Genomic DNA, 23754 nt, shown 5'->3' on the forward strand with positions numbered 1-23754 from the left:
TTAAATTACATATGGTGCAAGGTTGATTCAACAAATCTAGCTCATATTAATAATTATAGGAAAAAAAAATATATATATCTTCGAACTATCGTAAATGATATGCAGATGCATTCCGTCATACTTTTGGGACATTGGTGCATCTATTGTCCAAAAACCAGAGCATATATATCCTTTATACTAACAGACATACACGAGTCATAATCTCATCCACGATCCGACATTTATTAAATATCGAATCAACGGATAAGATTGTGTCACGTGTCCCTATTCAGTCTTCCGTTAGAGTGAAGGACATATATGCTCCAATTTTTGGACGACAACGAGCCAAAGACACTGATGTCCCAAAAGTACGACGGATGGTATATGCATACCATTTACGATAATTTAGAGGTATATTTGTCTTTTTACCCATAATTAAATAACCAACGAGTAAAATTATCCACTCTTTGCGTGAATTTAATATAATAATATTTGTAAAATAATATGTAAACCTATCAGTCATTAAAACTAAAACACCATTTATTTTAAATATAGGGATAATGCCCAAGTACCCCCTCAACCTATGCCCGAAATCTCAGAGACACACTTATACTATACTAAGGTCCTATTACCCCCCTGAACTTATTTTATTAATAATTTTTTACCCCTTTTTAGCTTACGTGGCACTATCTTGTGGGCCCAACGATGGTTGACTTTTTTTTTCGAACTAGTGCCACGTAGGCTAAAAAGGGGTAGAAAATTACATATAAAATAAGTTCGGGGGGTAATAGGACCTTAGTATAGTATAAGTGTGTCTCTGGGATTTCGGGCATAGGTTGAGGGGGTACTTGGGTATTTTCCCTTAAATATAAGATTACTTAGTAACAAACATTAATAATATAAAGAAAATTAAAAATTATAATATCTTGTCATTATCCTTAATAACATAAACATAAATTTATGACTATAAAAGAAGTTTCAACATCTGCAACATAAGTAATGTCAGTGAGCAACTTAACAGGAGCAAATATACGAATATTTAGTTGTGCATAAAAAAAAAAAGAAGAAGTTCAAAATTTTTGTTGTTTTAAGATGAGAGGAAATCTCTCTATTTATAGACAACAAAGGGTAATGTGATTAACTGTTTGTTGTATCTTATTGAAAATGTCACAACTATTTAAAAAAGTTATCATTTTTTGGAAAAATTACAACTTTTTATAAAAATTGCATTTCTTTATTGACAATACAATTTTTCATAAATGTCTTACTTTTTTATGAAAAGAACATTAATTTTGAAATAAATATTCTCTTTGTCTTATTTTATGTAGCACTTTTCACATTTCGAGATTCAAACAAATTTATCTTTGATAGTAATTTTTTTATAGATACTTTTAACAATTTGAATTATCAATTATTGTGACTTATAGTACTATATACGTAGTTTACAAATATATAAATTTCATTTTAAAAATTTTAAAAATTTTATATGTAAATGTCGAATTAAAATTAAATTGTTTGAGTCTCGAAAAACAAAATATGGATTTGTGGTATTTTAGATCGAGAAGGACAAACATTTCCTTAGCTCTTAAGTTTTTCCGTTGACCCCTCGTAAAATAATGGTAGCTTTTAATCCTTTCTCTCGCCATGTTCACACATAACGAAACATCTACACTATTTCTCAACCGATCCATGTGTGATTTTTATGGATCCTTAACCTTGAATTTTGTTCAATTCTCCTTGTTAATCAATGATCAATTTCCTTCAATTTTTGTAGATTGAAGAAAAAATTGGGATTAATGGGTAATCAAGGTCAGGATATGTCAATGGCAATCTACAAAAACTCGAATTTCACCGGAGGTTGTTTGGAAATCCGATTGTTTTATGTACGTATCACGCCATGCGCGGTTGAAACCGTACCGGACCACCTCATACTCCGCCACCTCCGCCGTGAGATGGGGGTAACGTTAGAGATCAACAGTTCGCGTATTCCGGCTAATGATACAGGCATCATAACCCTCCGACGTGATCGGGTTGATAAGGAATCGTCGGAGGTAACGTTTGTGAGCACGGACAGCGTTAGGGTTTCAGGGCCGGTGGAATTTGAGGTACATGAGAATGAAAATGAGTTAATACTTTGTGGGTCGTTGGAGAGAGTAGAGACAACGTGGGCTAATGGTAATGTTTTAGAGAATGATTCGAGGAGTGGATGGAGCATGGATTGTTACACAGCAGCATCATTTGGGAATGGTGGATCAGCTTTTTTTCAGCCTAAATTTGGGGTTTCTTTACCATCAATCGAGGTATACATAGCGGGTTGCTGTTCAGGTGTCCCTGTGATTCTATCAAAGACAATTCAGGTCAGCCCGAGAAGGAAGTTACCTAGGCAGGGTATGTTGGATGCAATTCCAGAGGATGAGGAGGTTGCGAAGGAGCAGGGGAGCTCGAATGGATTCGGACGACAAATAAAACCATTGGTAATGCAATTTTACCTTTAATCCACCTTTTCCGTGATCAGAAAGGAAAGAGGGATAACATAACTCTATTTAGATGAAGTTAATAATGCTATTGCTGTGGGAATGTTCACCATTAGATGGAGTAGCAAGTGATTTCACTAATGTGGAATTACGTTTGGTAATGGCTTTGGTTAGGTTCTTAAGTTGTTGTGTTTTGCCCAGGTGACTATAATCTAGTGATGTAGCACTTATCAAGAAAACTAAAATTTAGTAATGTAGCACTTCTGATATGAAGATAAAGTAGAGCTGTACTAAACCTTTAGTAGGGAACACCAGTTTAAGGTACAGATGAATTGTCAAGGCTTGGCTTGACCTTGTGTGCTCAATTTGCAAAAAAGATGGATCTCTTGTGATTTACATCCATAATGTCTTAATTTGGAACAGTGCTTTTGCCATAGACAAAAAAGAAAGAAGCTGTTGCATTAACTTTATGTTTCTTCAAACGACACCACTGACTGCTACCTCCTCCACAAGTTTGAGCAAGTCTATGTTGTTAAGCATCAGATATCATTTTTTCGTACAAGTCACCAGTCGCACATCTTTCAGTTTCACCTGCTCTAAGACCAGAAAGTGATGCGGTAAGGCCGTAAGGGTTGAAATACCTTAAGAAATGCTAATTGTAAGCACATAAAATGGAAACATTAAGTGAGAAGACACAATCATGAAGACTGCTTACAACACATTAAAAGATCTTTCTTATGTTCCTTGTATTTTTGTGTGAACAGAGATACATGGAGAAGGGGCTAGTTTGATATATGCCTTGGATGACTCGTTTTAGTCATATACACACTTTTACATGGATTTAACATTTCTTCTTGTAGTGTCAGAACAAATGATGGAATAGGGAAGCACTACTCAAGTATTTGAGATGCTCAAACACTACTTGTTTGAGAAGTACATGTCTCTTCACTCGGCCAAGATCTAGTTTTTTGAAATGAGAAGATGATGGTAAAGAAAACAAATTTCTATAGTAAGATTGACACAGAACTGCTCATTATTCCTCATCCCCACTTCCGTACAACGTGATTATCCCGAGTTATACATTGTTTATATAGTAGCTTAATTAGACTTTGGAGTTCTACCACCTCCCGATCCAAAAAAATCTTCCTGAATCTCAAATCTCAAAAAGACTTCTCCAATTTGTAAAGTTTTAACCCATTGGATTGTCATCTCCTTCGTGCATGAAATTCTGAACAAGTTTGGGAAAGTAATGCTTATATGTTATCCCTATAACACTTGTGTCTCTCCCTAACCTAATCCTTCTACCATCCCATCCCAAACCTTGAAAGACATATTTGCACTATGTTCTTTCCATCAGTTACATACTGCTGCACAAACCCACATCCATAAGGCAAAGTGATACTTTTGTTCTTCATCCCCCTTCGTGGTCCCATATTTATCCAATATCCCCTCCTTTGGAAAAATCTAGTTCCTTGGATCCAAATGTCCCTAACCATTTACCCAATAAAGCTTTGTTGAATGCCCTTAGAAGTTAGATTTAAAACCTCATCTCCACTAACAGTATGAGTTGTGACGATCTACCACCTTACCAAGTGAAACTTCTTTGTCTTGTCTGATGAACCCATAGGAAGATTCTTTGAAGCCTTTTCATGCAGGGATACTCAATACCATGCTCTTAATACAAACTTTTTCCCCGCTTTGGACAAGTATCTTTTTTGACATCCTGCAAGCTTCTTCTCAACCCTTTGCTGTACCGTATTCCAGATTGTTCGATTTTTGTTTGAAGTACTCAGTGGCAAGCCATGCTAAGTGGTGGGAAGAGCTCCAAATTTGATCTCTGTTTGAAGCACCTAGTGGCAAGCCACGGTAAGTGGTGGGAAGAGCGCTAATTTTACAATTGACACAATGCTAAAACCTTTATATCCTCCACCTCTCCATTGGTATGATCCCATATTTTCTAAGGTTGATCTTTAAGCCTGACACTACCTAAAACTATGTTAGCACTTATTGCAGGCATTCTAATTGGATCCTGTCAGCATCATAAAAAGTCATTGTGTCCGCAAACAATAGATGTGAAACCTTGATGACACTATTTCCACCACTACACCGGAGAAACCTGTCAAGTAACTAGATGCTCAATAGCTCCATACCTAGAATGAACAAAATGGGAGCTAAGGGATCTCCTTGCTTATGCACTCTCGCACTTATGAAAGAATTGCGCGTGTTGCCCTTCACAAGGACTAAGTACCTGAGAGTAGAAAAACAATGTGCGATCCATCTAACATCCACATTCCATCTTCATTATTATGAAGTCAGGGCACTCCTAGTTTACATGTCATAGGCCTTTTTGTGGGGTCCAACTTGCACAAAATGCCATTACTTCTTTTTTCTAGAATCAAACACTTCATTAGCCATCAATAGTCAATACTGCATTTAGTGTTTATCTTCCCTCCTCAATTATTTTGTGATGTGGATATGGTTTTGTCCTAGACCTCTTAAGTTCTTCTAAAATGCTTGTCAGTGGAGCCTTTGATGTGCAGACAGTAATCTGTCCCCTCATCCCAAAAGCTGAACAAATTATAACTTAAAATATTACCCTGCTTTAGATTTGAGAGATTATTTCATTTCCGTCTCTCTCTCTCTCTCTTGCGCTCTCTATTTCTTTTCCATTCTTATCTCTCCGCGAGTCTCTAATTGAGCTTCTGTGTCTCTCTTTCTTCTCATTCCATCTGATGTTATTTTTTCTTATGTTTGTCTCTTCCTTCACGATTAAGTTTTAAGTACTCTTAATTTCTTGTTGACTAATTGATGTTGACATAGTTAAATGATCGATAACTATGTGCTCACGAAAAAGTAGTTTTTGAGTGCTGATCAAATGACAGTGTAGTTTACCTGTTTTAAGAAATGACAATAAGTTTGCTTATAATTACTGCATGTTTTAGCAGACCACAGAGGATATGGACGATTATGAGGTGGAGCAGAAGGCTGGATATGGTTTCTATTCAGACGACATGTACCCTGGTGAAGATGGTCAGCTCACCTGGTTCAACGCAGGAGTGAGGGTTGGTGTTGGGATAGGCCTCGGCATGTGCGTTGGTGTTGGAATTGGGGTGGGACTACTTATGCGTTCATATCAGGCAACCACTAGGAATCTGCGGAGGAGGTTTTTCTAGGCTTCTAACTTTCAGTCATAGTGAAATGGACTTCTTGACTGGATTCTAACTACTGGAAAAAGGACTTTATGGTCATTAAAGTAGGTCTCATCTTAGTGGCAGCAGGCAAAGGGAGACCCCTAGTGCTGCAGCTGAAGAGTGGTTACGTATTAGGTGGTGTGAGGCTGTAACGCAATTCAGTATCCTTGTACAGAAGCTGCAGACGACGTTCATCCAAGGATCATCTGTGTTGAGATTATACAAAAGCCCCCAGGCTGAAAATCGGTGTTAGTGTGTTCATATGCTGTATTTAAACTGAATATCTCGTATACATGTCCTTTTTTTCTTCTTTTTTTCTTTCGGGTTGGTTTAAACTCATCAGCTTTGCTGTTGGTGTGTGCTGAAGTTTGTTATTAAGGTTAGCTTTAGAGAGTTGACAATGCGGCCGACAATTTTGGTAGTTGCAATAGGTGCTTCGGCGTAACAAATTTAGTTTGTAAAAGTACTCGGCAAATTGTTTCTATAACAGCTTGTTTTGGAGGGTTGTAGCATATTGTTGTACAGATGTATCGTGTTGTATTGCATTGTATTACTTTGATAAATGCTTTGTTTATTAGGTTGCGTCATTTTTTTGTGGTTAGATATAGTGACCCATCAGCAATTTCAAGAACTCATAGGTGACGAGGAAAGGAAATGAGAAAATAAGGTAATGGTGTGAGATTTTTTTTATGATTACACAATGAATTGATTTTATCATATGCTCTTGTTTTTGTTAAATCTTCATTTTAGATGGTTGAATAGACAGTTTTTTTTTCTTTTTCAAATTAAGACGTTCTTTCATAGAATAGGAAAAACAACAAGGCAAGTTATAGTCACCCAATTAATGAATTTATGTTAGATAAAGAAAAATCACATTTTTCTAATACAATAAATTGTTAAAAGATATACTATTCAATTGAAAGTTATGGACTATCATCAATACGATTATAAAATCGCTTACCTAGTAATACATGCGAGTTTTAAAAGAAATGAAATATTCAATTTTATATTTGAATCCTACCAATAAAGATGAATCCTTTTCTAGAATCCCAACGAAGAACAGTTTAAATATGATTTGATTGACGTGAAGACTTTTGAAATATATTTTGTTAAAACATTTCATCTTTTGTGAACTTCTTCTCCATTGATTCAGAGTAGAGCAAGCAACTTCGCTGGCGATTCTTCTGCTTCCTTTGTTTGGGTAAGTCCTTTTCACTTCACTTCATTTTCAATTTTCTAGTCTTGACGTATTTGATAAAGCTGTGATACATGACCATACGATCACCAGTTCTAAGAACAGTCTTTTGCGGAAATTCGGGTAAGTTTGTGTATAATATAGCCTTGTAGTGCGGTTTTTCTCGAACCTTAGTGCACGGGACTGACTGACATTTAGTATTTACAGAAAAAAATCGCATTCATATGTTAACCTCTTCAGATTTTCAGAAGAAAACTCTAAAATATTGTTTCCCAATGATTTTCATAAGATATAATATGAATTTTTAATTGTGAATTTGGTGTGCAGTATGTTGTATCTTCTCATTTAGTAGAAAATGACTCAACTTCTTAATGATGTAATTCTTTTGCTTCTACTTGATTGGTAATGTATCTGCTTTCCATGTGATAATGTCTTGTGAGTTCTGGTGATTTTGTATCGATAGGTTACCACTCAATATTCTGAACATTTCTATTAATTTTTTTTGAACAAAGATAATGTTGTATTCATCAGCATTAAGGATATGCTGGAGACCTCCAAAAATTGATTTCCAACAAGAAGAAAAAAAAGAGAGGCTAAAGATTACAAAGAACCTATAAAATTCAAAATTTGTGCAACTTCTTCTATCCATTCCTCTTTACGCCAAAAATAAAAAGTAGTCAAGTACTTCCATTTGACTTTCTCTATTGAATTTGCTTTGTTATCATGACATCTGTTATTTCTTTCTTTCCAAATACACCACCAAATGCATGATGATATTATACTCCACCACTTTTTCTTAGATTTTCTACCTCCTCTGCTGATCCAACAACTAAGTAGATCTGATGTATGTTCAGGCATAGTCCATATGCATGTATTAGTCCCAAAAATAGGTTTCACAATTGTGTTGTCACTTTGCAATGGAGGAACAAAAGGTTGTTGGTTTCCTCAGTCTCATTAAAGAGAGAGCACCAAGAGGCAATATAGAAATCCCTCCTTTTCAATTTCTCATTAGTGGAGCATGCTCTTGTGGTAACCAACCAAGAGAAACACTTTACCTTGGTTGAAACCTTGCTCCTCCAAATCTGCTTCCAAGGACCAAGCTTGCCACCAGGGTGCTCCTTCACCGCCTTAATATATAGCTTGTTAACAAAAAGTCTTTCATCTCTAGAGTGTTTCCATCTAATAGAATCTTTGTCTGCAAATAACCCATTAAAACCACGAAGAACATGTAATAGCTCAGCCACTCTTCCAATCTCCTAGTCATTTAAGTGCCTTCTAAACACAATATTCCAACCCTGAATAGACCATACCTCAAACACTGTTTCTTCCGGATTGGTACACAAGGAGAATAGGTCATGAAATAAGACCATCAGTGCCTCATTTCCATTCCAATTCTCTTTCCAAAATCGGATTTTCGTCCCATTTCCCACCTTGTAGACTATGTTTCTACTTAGATCAGGCCACAAATTTCTTATTTTTCTCCAAGCTGACACCTTATAAGTGCTATTCACAGAGTTGGAGACCCAATTTCCATTCAACCCGTACTTGTTGACTATCACCTCCCTCCACAGTGCCTCTTCCTCATTGTTGAACCTCCATAGCCATTTTGACAAGAGACTTCTAATCTGCAACCTCAAGTTTTTGATTCTAAGTCCACCAGATTGTTTACGTAACTGTGCAGTCTGCCGCTTGACTAAATGCAAATCCTTCCCTTCTTTATTCCCTTTCCGCAAGAAATCTCTTCTCAGTTTGTCAAGTCTTTCTTCCACTTTAGCAGGCATAGGGAATAAAGACATAACATAAGTTGGAAGAGAGTCCAACACAGAGTTTATTAAAGTGAATCTCCCTCCCAAAGAGATATACTGAGCTTTCCAATTGGCCAATTTCTTCTCTGTCTTTTCAATTATGTTGTCCCAAATTTCTAGCTCATTGTGATTGTGCCCCAAAGGCATGACCAAGTAAGTAGTGGGAAGATGATCTACTTTATACCCCAATATCCTCGCTAGGCTCTAAAGTTGAGGGACTTCTTTAATTGGAAACATGCTTCTTTTCCTCCAATTTATTGATTAACCTGAGACTGCTTCGAAAACCACCAAAGTCATTCTTATAAAGGCGACCTGTTCCGCCTTGGCTTCACTGAAAATAATTGTGTCATCTGCATAAAGCAGATGGCAAATCTGCATTTCCCTTCCTGAAGAATTGCGGACCTTGAAGCCTTGTAACCAATTGTTTTGGGTAGCTACTCTCATCATTCTATTATAGCCCTTCATGGCTAGGATGAAAAGGAAAGGAGAGAGTGAGGCTCCCTGCCTTATCCAAGTGATCTTAACATTTCAAATTTAACCAGTTGTAATCAATTGAAGCTTGTTTTTTAAAATCCAGGTCTGTCAAGTAATACTAGGATGTATCATAACTTCATTAATGATGCTTATAATAACTAATATGGAGTAATCTTTTGTCCTCTATCTTGGTCCTCTCATTATGTCCAATTTCTAGAAGGGTAACTCTTCACCCACTTTTTTCAATAACTTTTGAGTTCTGTATTGTCAAAAGTATATCATGAAACTCACTGATATATCAAAGAAAAACTTCAGATTTCGTCAAAATAATGCTCCTTACATTTAAAAAGGATGACCTAGTTTGACTTGGAACGGAGTTTAAAAAAAAAGGAACTTTTTAATCTTGTGGTTCTAAATTAAAGTTATGCCAAATGTACCAAAGTGCCCTTTAATCTTGTGATTTTATACATGCCACGTGGAAAGTCAAAGTTAAATTATTGCCAAAAAAAGAAAGGGGTCATTCTCTTGAAACAAACTAAAAAGGAAATAGGGACATCCTTTTTTGACGACAAGGAAAATCCGCAGCCGCTACCCTTTTGGGCGCGCCTTGAAACGGAGGGAGTAACTTTATTTAGACTTTTAGACTAACATCTATTTGAAATGCAACAAAATTTTAGTGCCAAAATCAAGGGGACAAATTAATCGGAAATCTAACAATTAGATACTACAACATACCCAGTGTAATCCCAAAAGTGGGGTTGGGATAGGGTAGAGTGTAGGGAGACCTTATCCCTATCTCGTAGAGAGAGGGAGGTTGTTTAGTGTGCTCATTAGATGAACTGGGCAAAATAAACTGGCAAACAGTTACATGCATATCAAGATCTATGTTTATGCATATGGGCATTTGTCGAGGAAGTGCTATGTTTTTTCACTCTGACTTGCATTGCAGCTTTGAGCAAAATCGATCTGAGAACTCCCAAATTGATGCCCTTTGTGCATTCGATGATAATTTTTTTTGCCCGTTTGTGACTAATTTTGTGCTTTATTTTTTGATCCCACGGGGATCTGATGCTCCTTGAGTTTGCATATGTTTGAGATATATGCATTTTACCTTTTGATATCAATAAATCACTCCACTAGGTCTTAATTCCAAAGCTGGGACAGTTAGAGGAATCATTTATATCCATTTTGGACCAATGTTGTAAGTTTTGGTAGAGGACGTAAAATAGGGAGGGGTGAAAGATGTGGGAGTTTTGGTTGACTAGCATTGCTCTATCAGTCGATTAGATGTATTTCTGTTTTATATATCCATAGATGCTTTGGCCCTGAAATACAGAATAAAAGTTAGGCTTACGAAGAAACCATTGAAGATTTTGCTACCCTTGAAGGGTTTGTCAGCCTTGCTTCTGTTGCATATGTAATAACCCAGTTCTTCGTAAATCATTTATCAGATAAATATTGTATCCACAAAATTTTTAACTTACAGAAGCAATGTGGTCAGACTACATTAGTGTAACATGGTTACTGAACCTAGTTACAAAATACAAAGATGAAAATCATCAATTACATACTTTAACCCTTCACTGATTCTTTAGTTGGCAATATTGTAGTTAAAGCATGAGAAGTTGACTTATTTACTTTTTTTGTGGTTATGAATTAAGATTTTGAGTTGTTTTGTAATTTGAGCAATGCATTGGGAAAATGTCTTTCTGTAGTTTCTCAACTTCTAATATCACATGAAGTCATGAACAGAACAATTTTCCAAAAAAATGAACATTTGGGATTTTCACATATCAAAAGAAAAGAAAAGTACATTTGGCTTTTTAAAGTATTGAATTCATGAATCATTTCCTGGGCAAACCTTTACTAGAAAATCAATGAGATTTTATGAGGCATCTTATTCATGTATTTCCTTTCAAGAAGTTCAAAGTTATGTTGTTTCTAAATATAAAAAGTGTCATTGTTCTGGAAACGTGCTTAAAAAGAAGATGTGAAAAAAGAGTGAACAACCGGTATTAAATAATTTGTTTCTTTAGGGATCGTTTGATCGGGTGTATAAGAATAGTGTTGAATATGGTGTATTAGTAATGCTTTTATAGTTATGCTTGCATTAGTTATGATGTGATTATTTCTTATGCAGTGTTTGGTTTGGTGTATTATAAATAATATGCATCGCATAATTTCTAAAGTATCCTTCACAAATATGGTGGAGAGGATGTGAAAAATGGTTTGAGGGACCATTGTGTCTTTAATTATGCTAAAGAGTGTATTAGTTATACATACCTTAATACCAAATAGAGTATATAATTAATGCTTGCATTAGTTATACATAGGTTGAAAAAGTATACCAAACAAGGTACTAGTAATACACAAAGCTAATAAATGCATTATTTCTTCTAATGCACTTTACCAAAGGACCTCTTAGTGAATATACATTTATTGATAGAATCTACAATAGGGGACAAGATAGAGAGAGAGAGACGAGAAGTGGCTGGTGAGATAATATTAACAAATTTGTGTGATATTTCAAAATTTCCAAGTAAAAATGAAATATTTAATATCACAATTTCCAAGTAAAAAATGAAATATTTATCTATTTCAAACAACCATAAATGCATGTAGAAAATAAAAGAGCAAAGGTGGGGGTTGGATACTTAAACTCTCAACAACATTCCTATATCAGTCTATAAATAAATGTGGGATTACGACAGGACATAGGATAGAGAACATTGTTCGTTCTGATGTCGCAGTCGGTGGAAGAGCAGTCATCTGACAGTGTTTCTGGCCGCCGATGCGCAATATGTTTCGCCACTCGCCCCTTCATCCTCCACCTTCTCTTCTACAGAGGTCTCCAACAACATCTTTGCACCTCCTGTGTACTAGACTCCCACCCTGGTTCTTTCTGTCCCACCTGTTTCGAAGTCTTCCTTCACAACTCTCCTCCCCCTCATCTCCTTGCCCTATGCAAAAAATGCCCTTCTATCTCACACCTCTCTTGCGTCCCTGATGTTGCTTTTGCCTCCAATGATTACTCGTGCCCTCCTTGTTCTAACCCTAATTTCACTTTCTTCTGTGTTACTCCCAATCGTGCTAATAATGCCATTGAAATTAACCTCCATTTGGCTAAACAGTTGGTTGCCGCTGCTACAATTGCTACTGAGTCGATCCGCAATGCTGCCGTTATGGCAAGGTATAATGCAGAGATTAGGGTCAAGGAAGCTTTGGTAGCTAAAGCTGAAGCTGCTGAAGTTTTGAAAAGGTTCAATAATCTTTTGAACAACCATGGTCATCAGTTTGGTAATGATGCGGGGGGGAGCAAGATACATGAAGAAGAAGGATGCTCCTCTCGATTTCCAAATGCAGATGATGATACCTTTGTTGATTAGCTTAATTAGTTATCTCTGGATGCAGATGATTATACCCTTGTTGATTAGCTTAATTAGTTACAATTCTAAATCAATGTTAAGGTTTTTCTTGTTCTTTTTATGTTATGTAGCTGCTGGTATCTTGCAACTTCACTCTATTTTGAATGCTTGTCTATTTCAAGGGTTGCTTTTGGCTAATAAAGGAATTTGAATTATTCAATCAACTGTATCTAGCTTCTTGTTTATGCCTTTCTTTCATTTTACATTTTGCCTATATGAGTTCCATTAGTTGCCATGTTTTGTTCACTGTTGTTTTTCCTATTCATTACTAATTTGTTTTGCTTCACTTGAGCCCCGAGGGTCTTTCAGAAACAACTTCTCTACCTCCATGAGGTAGGGGTAAGGTGTGCGTACAATGTACCCTCTCTAGACCCCACTTTGTGGGATTTCATTAGGTATGTCGTTGTTGTTTACCTGGCAATTGCAACTATAAACTAGGTCAATAGAAGTTTTGCGAGTGATGGGGGATGTCAAAGACCAAATAGATGGAGCAGAATATTCAATGCCATCTTTCAAACAGGAAGTTGCGTTCACATTAAGGTTTTTCCTTATTGTTTAATATTTAAATTGTAATGCAGAGCTTTGCATGTATATTTGCTATTTTGTTATTACAGGAGGGAGTTGTTAAAATTAAATATGGAGGAATCATGCCAAAGAAACCACCTTTAATCTTTGAGGTAGTCGACCAAGTGGCATTACCATGTGCTACATTGCTTGTGCTTGGAATGTCCGAGTGTTTGGTCAAGTTCTCTCTGTTTTAAGTAACCCATATTTGCTGTTAGGATCATGTGTGTGCTTATTTTGATTCTGCTGATTGGGATCTTGGAAAGGTAGTGGTCCACTTTATAGTCTCACAATTTTGTTAAGTTGATGCTTATATTATGGTTATCACGTAACCCTTAATATGGTTCATGATCACAACAAGGCATAGAGAAGCCCAAAGGGCCACTTGAGGCACTTCGGCCAAAGTTGCTGGTATTACATCAATTTCGTTCCATCTCTTTTCGCCTAGAGTTGTTTTTGATAACCATTCTTTGGTCATTCTGCTGCAAATTTGAACCCTTAAAGTACATTGTTTGATAGGTTGTTTTTTCTTGTGAGTTGGTCAATGCTAAAAGACATTAATTCCTCGGTTAAAGCAATGAAGTAATGACATTGTCTCCTGAAATTAATGTTCCAGTACTTGTTTACTGAGGCATTTGGATTAAATACTAGTAGCAAATTCAAATATCATTTGGAAATCTTCTTTTAAAGTCCTGATGCCATTCCATTTTGTCTAGCCAAAAGAAGGCCTTGTCTCCATTCCCTACCTGTACCCTCACGTTATGATACTCTTCTTGTCCAAGATTCGTAGTGCTCGATGCAGCCACAAGAGAAAGACAATCTTTGAATTTCCTATTGTAAAAATCATTCAGATAAAAAATTTGCTATAGCATGCAGGAACACATTGTATGTGAGTATTTTACTGCAAAAAGTAAAGAAAAGAACATTTAGTTTTAGATAGTAATGCATGGCAAAACAATTGTTTCTTTTAAAACACAGATAGAAAAACACGGATAGAAGTAGTATAATTTATTAAAGACAGAATTTTTTGGGGGCAAAAGTGGTGCAGAAGCTTGAAGCTTATGTATGACTGGATGAATACACAATATTGTATAGGGTTTCATGCCAAAGGGAATTATCTGTTCAATATGTTAGGGGGACACAAGGGGATGAAACTTGTTGGTATTGGAGGTTTAGGGGAATTTCTAGGACTGGAAGGTGACCGAGTTTCCGAGATTGCTAAATTTACTCCAAAAGTAATGTGAGTCAATTGACAGACCTGATGCTTTGAGTAGGAGTTGGGGAATGACCAAGTGTTTTCTGTCAAGTTCCTCTATGAGAAGCTTTTGGTGCATGTGGAGGATATTGTTTCATATAGTGTAGTATGGATACCAAAGGTGCTGAAGAAGATTTGCTTCTTCACGTGGTTAACTACTAGGGGGTGATTTTGACGGTAGATAACCTTAGGAATTGAAATGTTGGCTTTCCTCTGTAAGGAGACTGGTTAGGATATGCATCATAGTTTGTTACTTTGCAAATTAGTCATGAGGTTATGGGAGGATATGTTTACATGGTGTGGCATCACTTGGGTAATTCCTAAATATGCGAAGGAATTGATGTTTAGTTGAAAGAATGGATCTAGGAGAAGAATGCACAAGACAAGGAATGTCACTCCTCTAGCTCTTACCATCTGGACAGGGAGGAATATGAGAGCTTCTGAAGGAGTGGAGATGAACTCTGTTCAATTTAGGAGTAGTCTCCTATCCCTTATTTTCTTTTAGTGCATATAGAGGATTGGGTGTGTTTTGGAGAGAATTATATTCTGCAGGTATCTCTTTTTTGGTATATCTCTTGAATACGACCAAGCGACCTTTTATTATAAATGAAAACCTAAAATGATTTTTTTAAAAAAGACAAGGAAAAACCTCTTTAAAGGATTTTAATACGTTTGTAGAAGCAATAGATTATGCTAGAAGAATTTTTAGTGTCAAATTTCTGCATGCCTTGTAAAGTCCCTGAATCAAGACATTGAAATACATAATTCTTTTTTTTGAAACAGGTAAGATTGTATTTTTCAGCATTAAGGGCATGCTGGTCTCCACCAAAAAATGTCTGTTGCAAGATTCCTATCAAATCTACAATCTGGTCTGTATCTACTATACACAACTGTTTACACCAAAAAAGTAAGGATACTATACAATTCCATTTGACCTTGTGAACAGAATTGGATCTAATTCTAAAACATCTACCATCCTTTCCTTCCAAACTGACCACCATATACATGATGGTATTAACCCCCACCATCTCTTTTAGCTTTTGCTGCCTCCTCTCCTTACCCATCTCTTCAGCAACTCTGATGTATGTTCTGGCATTGTCCAATTTAGATTTGAAATGTAAAGAAATAAATTCCAGACTTGCTTAGTAAAGTTACAGTGCAAGAAAAGGTGATTGTTTGTTTCTCTTGTCAAATTGCACAAAGAGCATCTGGGAGCCATTTGTCTACCCTTCTTTGTTTGTTTCTCCTGTCAAATTGCACAAAAAGCATCTCGGAACAAGCCCTCTTTATCACTATCCAGGTGAAACATTTCACTTTTGTAGGAATGTTCCCCTTCCAAAAATAGTTCCATTGATGGTTTTCATCTCCTGCCATCAGTTGGAGACCTCTTCTGTAGGCACTTCTAACTGTAAAGACCATTATTTTTGTGTCTCCATAGCATCCTGTCTGCGGCATTTGTGTCTATTCTCGTTTCACCTAACTTCCCTAGTAACTCTGCAACCCTTTCCACCTCTCAATCATTGAGAAATCTTCTAAAAACTAAATTCAATCCCTTTTCTATCCAACAGTCATTTACATTAGCATCAATACTCTCACAAATTTGAAAGAGATCTTGGAAGAGATCGCTAAGGGAGGATTGTTCTATCCAAATATCCTTCCAAAATCTAGTTTTATTGCCATTTCCCACCTTGATAAACAAATCTACTTCCATTTAGGGCCACAAGTTTCTGATTGTTCTCCATACACTCACACCATAAGGTTCAAGTGTGTTCTCTGTACACCAAGGGCTTAATTCAACATACTTAGCTTTAATCACCTCTTTCCAGAGAGCACTTCCCTCCCCAATGTACCTCCAAAAAACTTTTTTTAGCAGACTTTCATTTTGCAATCTCAAGTTTCTAATTCCCAACCCCCTCTCTATCTTTGCTAAGGACATTGGAATACATAATTCAAGTATGTAAGTTTGAACTAGTACAGACTCTGCTTGTCCATATCTTTAAAAAATGGATGTGATGAGGTGGGTCTTTATTCCCTCGTGAATACAATCAGTTTTACTATATCAGGATTAGATGTTAGTCTTGTACTAACAGTAGGTGATATGGACATCAAATTTGTTAATGGTTGACATGTTGCTGAAAACTATATATCAAACTCCTAAAGCCAAAGACCAACTCAAGGAGAGCCATTGAGAGGAGACACATAATTTTGAGAAAATGAAAAATAAATTAAACAGACATTGAAATTTCTTTTTTGACAATGGATAAACATGTGGAGCAAGTAGAACGGCAGAAAGAAAGAGCAACCCCACAAAATTCAGATGATTTAGTGACTTTGCACAACTTAGACACGCGAATAAAGTAATGAGTAGGTGAGTAGGTGTCTGGTTGGCAGATTCTGCGGTGGTGATGGAGTACCCACTCAATGTATGTTAGGAGGTGGGCTCAACAAATTTAGAAGGGCATCCCAAACACTCAGGTATACGGCATGGTCCAATTCCTATTTGAGTTCCAGTCAAAGAATTAGGCAGAACATACTCTTATGGGAGAATGGTGGAGTCGCAGGGTAAAACTGAAGCTAGACTGGTGATTGCTGACCATAGAGTCCTCCCAAAAGACACAAGGTTTGATTGGTTTTGGGTTGGAATTCTAGGTCTTCCACTTCAGCTATGGAGCAAAGAGGTTATGAAGATGATAGGTAGAGTATGTGGGGGTTTGTTGGAGAATGAAGAAGAAAAAAAATTGAAAAATCATTTAAAATGGGCTCGTATTACGGTTAGAGGTCCCAAAGAAAAGATCCCTTCATTGATCGTTTCTGACGGCGGTCTCATCTGCAAACTTTCAGTATGGGTTGAAGCGCCAGTGACCTACAGGAGAAAAGAGGTAGATGATAGTCCTTCTCGAGGTGTCAGTATTGCAGCAAAGATAGAAAAGGCTAACATTGTTGTATTGGGGAGGTCAAACTTGAGTTTATATGGAAAGGGGAAAGATACGAAGAAGAATTTGCAAAGTGATGATAATTGGGAGTTGATTGTTTCCGCACTGGGGAGGAAGACTAAACCATCCCCATTGTGGTCTATGCTGACAGAGACCTTCACAAATTGATGATAGCCTAGATATAGCACACATACTTGAAAAGCAAACTTATTGGCTCAATAAAATATGATCAAACTGGGTAAACAATTTGGAGCCAGTTTCAAGAGGTGTGACAAAGAGTTTCTATTTGCTTATGAAATTAGATCGAAGGAGAGAAAAGGAGTTGAAACGGATTAAGCATAATACCAACGACAACAATTCTGCAATTTTAGAAGAGGCTAGGAACTTGCTCTTTTATATGAAACTGAAGGAGGGGAGACCTAGGTCCAAAGGAAGAAATCTAAAACTTCCAACAATGAAAGCAAAATGGATCTCTTGAAATGTTAGGGGGATTAATGTTTAGTGTAAACGGGATATTGTCAAAAATCTAATTCACCAATGGAGGGCACGTGTCTAGACTAAGATAGAAAGGCCAGTAGATAGTATCTTGCAAAGCATTTGGAATAACAAATGAGTTGAGGAAATGCGTGTGGAATTTTGATTCTTTGTATAAAAGAGCGGATTTATGAATTGATGGAGAGTGACTCTAGTGTATTGCAAGCAAATTCCACGGGTTAATGAAGATCTTACTTGAATCATCTATTCATTATATGCTGATTACAATAGAGAGATAAGAAGAGTATAATGGGTTGAGTTGACTGCTGTTAGAAGCTCTCTCAATGGGCCTTGGGTTGTCTACAGGGACATTGTCATCAAGTATCACATAGAAAGAGCACATTGTTATAGAAGTAATGGGGAAATGGCAGGATTTTCATCCTGTAGTGAATATCTTGAACTGTTAGACCCTCTTTTATTTGGAGGGTCTTTTACTTGGAGAAGAGGCGACAACCACGGAATTGCTTCCAGGATAGAAAGGTTTCTTCATTGTGCATAGTGGGAGGAAAATTTTCTACACATCAAGCAAAGCTTACTACCAAAAACTCGGGTTAGATCATAACCCAATCTTGCAAACTTATGGAGATTGAGAGCTGGAAAAAATCATTAAATTTGAAACATGGTAGATAGAAGTTGAGGGATTCAGGAGAGTTCTACTGGGTAGTGGGGATAATTCTATGTAAAGGGAAGGCCTGGCTATGTTTTGGCTGAAAAAATAAAAAAGCTAAAATGGACGTTGAACGAGTGGAGTAAGAACAATAGAGGGAACTTGAAATAGAGAATGGAGGATATTCTAAACCAAATTCTCTATCTGGGAAGCAATTCAAGAACACAGAAATCTCTCTAATGATGAACTAGTCTAGAAGACACACTTAAATTATGGAATTCGAGCAAGTGGCAAAGAATGAAAAGAGATCCTAGAAATAGAGATTTACGGTACAACGATTGAATCATGGAGACACGCATGCCAAATATAAACATATAATTATTGCAGTTCATAATTATGGATTTTAATTGCATAACAGTCTAATCATCTCAAATGAAGAAAGGATCTAGTTGCAGAGACCATTTGAAAAGGAGGAGATTTTAGACTGTATCAAACTCTATTCTATGGAGCAGGCCCCTGTCCAAATGGGTATCCTCTGAGCTTCTCTCTATCCTTCTAGAATTAGTAAACCAAGATAGCATAAACACTATTCAGTACTTTAACACCCATTAGGTCTTTGAAAAATGCTACTTACATAACATTGATTCCCAAGAAGAAAGGTTGGAGAGAGAGAGAAATGGGAGGTGTTATGAAGATAGATCAATTCCAAGTTACTATTATAAAAAAAGATAGATCCAATTCAATCCAGAAAGTTAAATGGAATTGTGCAATATCTTTCTACTTTTGGTGTAAAGAAGTAGGTTTAGAAGATATAGATCAGTTTGTAGATTCATTAAGATTTCTATAAGTATCTTCTTTTCTAGTTGTTTTTTATCTAATACTAATTGATAGTGTCCAGCATGTCCTTAATGCTGAGGGAATACACATTTAGCAGTTTTTTTTTATAAAAAAAGGTTGGTCTTATGTGTAAATTAGACATAAATAAAGCTTATGATCATGTAATTGGGAATTCCTTATGATCATCCTTAGACTTCTAGGAATAAGTTGAGCTAGATAAGTTTTTGTGATAAGACTATAAGGTTCTACGTCCTCATTAACAGAGAACCTGCAGTTTTCATTCAATCAGACTTAGGCAATATTATCCCTTGTCTCCCTTTCTCTTCATTATGGCAATGGAAAGATTTGATAGCATGATGAGAATTACAGTAAGCAACAGGTGGATTAGAGGGTTCCAAATTGGTGGAATGAATGGGGAAGATATGGAGATCAATCACTTATTGTATGCAGATGACAAAATAATCTCTGTGAGACAAAGCTTGAGCAGTTATGTCACATTAGAGTGATGTATTTGAAGTAACAAGAGGTTTGAAGGTCAACTGGGACAAAAGCAACCTCTTTCCTATCAAGGAGGTAACTCAGATTCATCAATTGGCAAATATTCTAGGTATTAGAGTGGGGAACATGCCAACCACTTATCTTGGTATGCCATTGGGAAGAAAACACACAACATAGGAGATCTGGGATGGATAGTGGAGAAAACAAAGAAAAATGTAGCTAGGTAGAAAATACAATGCTTATCACTTGGGCCTGCAGGTAGACTTATCTATTAAATTCTGTTTGAGATTCTCTTCCCACTTATGTGATGTAACTGTTTCGTACATCCAAATTTGTCAAAAGTTGGACTCCTTGAGAAGAAATTTTCTATGGAAAAGATGCAAAGAAGGGAAGGGAAACTACTTGGTAAAGCGGAAAACAATTTCACTTAGCAAGAAGAAGGGTGGGTTGGGCATCAGAAACCCAAGATTACAGGGTAACAGTCTACTAATGAAGTGGCTTTGGAGTTTGGAGATATAATAGTGAGGAGCAAGCTTTACGTAAGGAGGTTTATGTGATGTCACTGTTCCGTACATCCAAATTTGTCAAAAGTTGGACTCATTGAGGAGAAATTTTCTATGGCAAAGATGCAAAGAAGAGAAGGGGTACTGCTTGGTAAAGCGGCAAGCAATTTCACTTAGCAAGAAGAGGGGTGGATTAGGCATCAGAAACCCAATATTACAGGGTAACGACCTACTGATGAAGTCACTTTGGAGTTTGGAGATATAATGGTGAGGAGCAAGCTTTACGGAAGGAGGTAATTAAAGTAAATCTTAGGGAGGCAAGCTCTTGGTGTACAGAGACAGTCACTGATCTCTATGAAGTAGGTGTTTGAAAACCATTAGGGCCTTGTGGCCTATGTGGAGCCAAATCTTAACCTAAAGATTTGTGGAAATGGTAACAAGATAAATTTTTGAAAGGAAGACGGGTAGACCTTTCACCCATTATAGAGTCTTCTCCAGATTTATTCAACATTTGCAACAATCCAGAGGCTAGAGTAGGTGAATGCTGGTCCCCTCAAGGGTGGGATCTGTCCTTCCAAAAGTAATCTAAATGATTGGGAAGTAGAAAATGTGGCTTCATTGCTGAGGAACTTGAGGGGTTCAATGGCTTTAAATCATATTCAGATAGAATTATTTGGAAGCATGAGAAAGATGGTTGAAACACTCTCTCAAGAACCGGTATACCGGACTGGTTACCGAATCGGTTCCTAGTTTTTTTAACCGGTTGAACCGGTTCGGTAAGAACCGGTTCCGGATAGGTCCGAGACAGTAAGCACCGGTTCACCCAATTTATTTATTTTTTAAAAATTTTCAATTTTAAACTTTAAATTCAATTTCAAACTTTAAATTCAATATTAAGTTCAATATAAAGTTTAAACTTTAAATTCAATTTCAAACTTAAGTTTTATATAAACTTTTAACTTTAAATTCAATTTCAAACTTTAAATTCAATATAAAGTTTAAACTTTAAATTCAATTTCAAACTTAAGTTCAATATAAACTTTAAACTTTAAATTCAATTTCTAACTTTAAATTCAATATAAACTTTAAAGTTTAAATTCAATTTCAAACTTAAGTTCAATATAAAGTTTAAACTTTAAATTCAGTTTCAAACTTTAAATTCAATATAAACTTTAAACTTCAAATTCAATTCCAAACTTTAAATTCAATATAAACTTCAAAGTTTAAATTCAATTTCAAACTTTAAATTCAATATAAACTTTAAAATTTAAATTCAATTTCAACTTATATAACCTTTAAAGTTTCAATTGAAGTTTTTAATAATATAATATTATTAATTAATAATATAAATATATAATATTATACAATAATTAAAATAATGAAAATTAAAAAAAAGGGTAAGGGATGAACCGGTAAGACCCAATTTTGAACCGGTCCAACCCGATTCCTAACCGGTCACTAACGAACCGGGCAGAACATGTTGGATTTTTTGGTAAATCCGGTCTCGGTAAGATCAGGTACTGGTACAGGTTCCAGTGAAATCGGTTCGGTTGATCCGGTCCTGTCCAATAGCCAGTCTTATTGCTTACAGAAAAGAAATATTAATCTTAATGAGATGCAGCTGTGTCAATGGGATTATATGTGGAAAGGTCAGAATCCTACCAAGGTGAAATGCTTTACTTGGTTGGTAGTGAAGAGGGTTGGCCTCACTCAGAATGTGCTACAAAAGAAAGGAAAGGTTCGACATGTGAAAAAGAGATGCACAGATGCCTTCAATAAGGAGGTGTGAGAAGTCGGATATGATGGGTATGAGGAGAGTAGAGGTAGCGCTAGGTCGAAGAAGTACTGGAAGAAGATGATTAGATAGGACATGACCCTAGATATGAGGATATGGAGATTGAGGATTAGGGTAGAATATTAAAAGGTAGTCAAGTGTTATCTAGTTTCTCTTATTGGTATTATTATTTATTATTATTACTCGCATACTATCTTGTTCTTCGATTTTAGTATTACTTGTTGTTTTCTTTACTTTAGTTTTCGTCTTATTTGTTGTTGTTATTGTTCTCTTCTTCATTGTGTTCAACAAGATTGAATGCCTCACTGTTGTATTTCCCTTTTTATACTTGATTTGACTATACATACTTGAGCCGAGTGTCTATAGGAAACAACTTCTCCCTTCACAAGGTAGGGGTAAGGCTGTGTAAACACCATCTTCCCCCAACCTCGTTTGTAGGACTATACTGAGTATGTTGTTTATTTCGAGTTTCATAAGAAACACTTGTATCTTCTAAATATGTATATAAAAGATATCTATACCTGATGTTAGAGAGGCCTTGCCAATGTAGAACAACATGATTGTTAACATGTTATATTCGGCGTCATTTAGGCTCCAATAATTGTTCAATATTTATTTTGTTTTTGAATTTTGGATGTATAAAATGTAATTCGTGATGGATGAGGAGTGACATGACCTCCATGTAGACCGTGTTTGAGTTTACAAGCGTTTACCATTTGCTTTGTGAGCATCATCATTCTGACATTTCTTCTAAATAATGCCCCACTTGAGGATGTTACTGCAAATGAATGAGCAGGTGATTCTCTAGTTTGTGCTTGTGATGTTCTTGTTATATACATGTATGAGCAATTTCTGTTCAGGGTTAAGAAAAACAATATTAAGGATAAAGATGTGTTTTCATCTTTATTTGAGGCAACCAAATGAGTGTTTGTTGGTTTTTTTGATGTGTTGTAACATTAGCTTTAAGAATCGGTATTGCAAGTCTATCGAAGCCTATGCTAGTTATTGATATCGAAAAGTAAACGATCGACCCTTCTTGCTACTACTTACTATTACTACGTAGGTAGTCTCCTTTTATATGAAGATTTTTATTCTCTCCTTACTAGCTTCAAGGTCAAAGCAGGTTTGGATAGAATAATAGAGGTGCGTGCAAATTATACAAAGATCATCGTAAAAAGATTTTTTACACTAATAATACAAAGGCAAACCGAATCAACTTTTGGCTTTGCAATTTTTTCCCCTGACGCTGGAGGTATTTCTGGTCATTTTCTTGCAACTTAAGATGTTGAAGGACAAAAATTACAGGACACCACTTTGAGGGACAAAAATTAAAGATCATCCTAAAATAGAGGCATCTATGTGATTGTAATTTCAAACTTGAAATAATGTTTTAAGAAATATAATTTTTTTTAAAAAAGTTTAAGAGATACTTACGAGTTATAATAAATACTATGTAATTTGTCCGCGCTTCGCGTGGTCATAAAATAATTGTATTGAACTTGTAAATAATTTTTTACTAATATCCATACATTAAAAATAGTGGAAAAATAGGTTTTTAAAAAAAATATTAACAGTATTTCAACATTAATTTTATTATTTGTCATTATCACATAACCCAAGAACCTCTAATGAATAAACTATCCACGAAATAATAAATTATTGGTTCTTTAATCAACACTAAAAGG

At 36.0% G+C, this 23754-nt stretch overlaps 2 protein-coding genes across 3 annotated transcripts; both read left to right on the forward strand.

The window, feature by feature from the left end:
- The first annotated feature begins 1538 nt into the window (after positions 1 to 1538).
- LOC101257410 (uncharacterized protein At1g01500) lies at positions 1539 to 6156 on the forward strand. Of its 2 annotated transcripts, none has more exons than XM_004248012.5 (2): positions 1539 to 2453; positions 5399 to 6156. In XM_004248012.5, the coding sequence occupies exons 1-2, from the start codon at positions 1776 to 1778 to the stop codon at positions 5624 to 5626; spliced, it is 906 nt and encodes a 301-aa protein (XP_004248060.1). In that variant the 5' UTR covers positions 1539 to 1775; the 3' UTR covers positions 5627 to 6156. The 2 variants fall into 2 exon arrangements, with proteins under 2 accessions (XP_004248060.1, XP_010326987.1); XM_010328685.4 differs by having other exon boundaries at positions 1560 to 2453; positions 5396 to 6156.
- A 4130-nt stretch (positions 6157 to 10286) lies between these two features.
- On the forward strand, positions 10287 to 12703 carry LOC101246096 (uncharacterized). The gene has a single exon (XM_026033134.2). The coding sequence runs from the start codon at positions 11860 to 11862 to the stop codon at positions 12502 to 12504; it is 645 nt and encodes a 214-aa protein (XP_025888919.1). The 5' UTR covers positions 10287 to 11859; the 3' UTR covers positions 12505 to 12703.
- Positions 12704 to 23754: the final 11051 nt, after the last annotated feature.

This window comes from Solanum lycopersicum, chromosome 10 (genome assembly GCF_036512215.1).
Source record: "Solanum lycopersicum chromosome 10, SLM_r2.1".
Taxonomy (NCBI): domain Eukaryota; kingdom Viridiplantae; phylum Streptophyta; class Magnoliopsida; order Solanales; family Solanaceae; genus Solanum; species Solanum lycopersicum.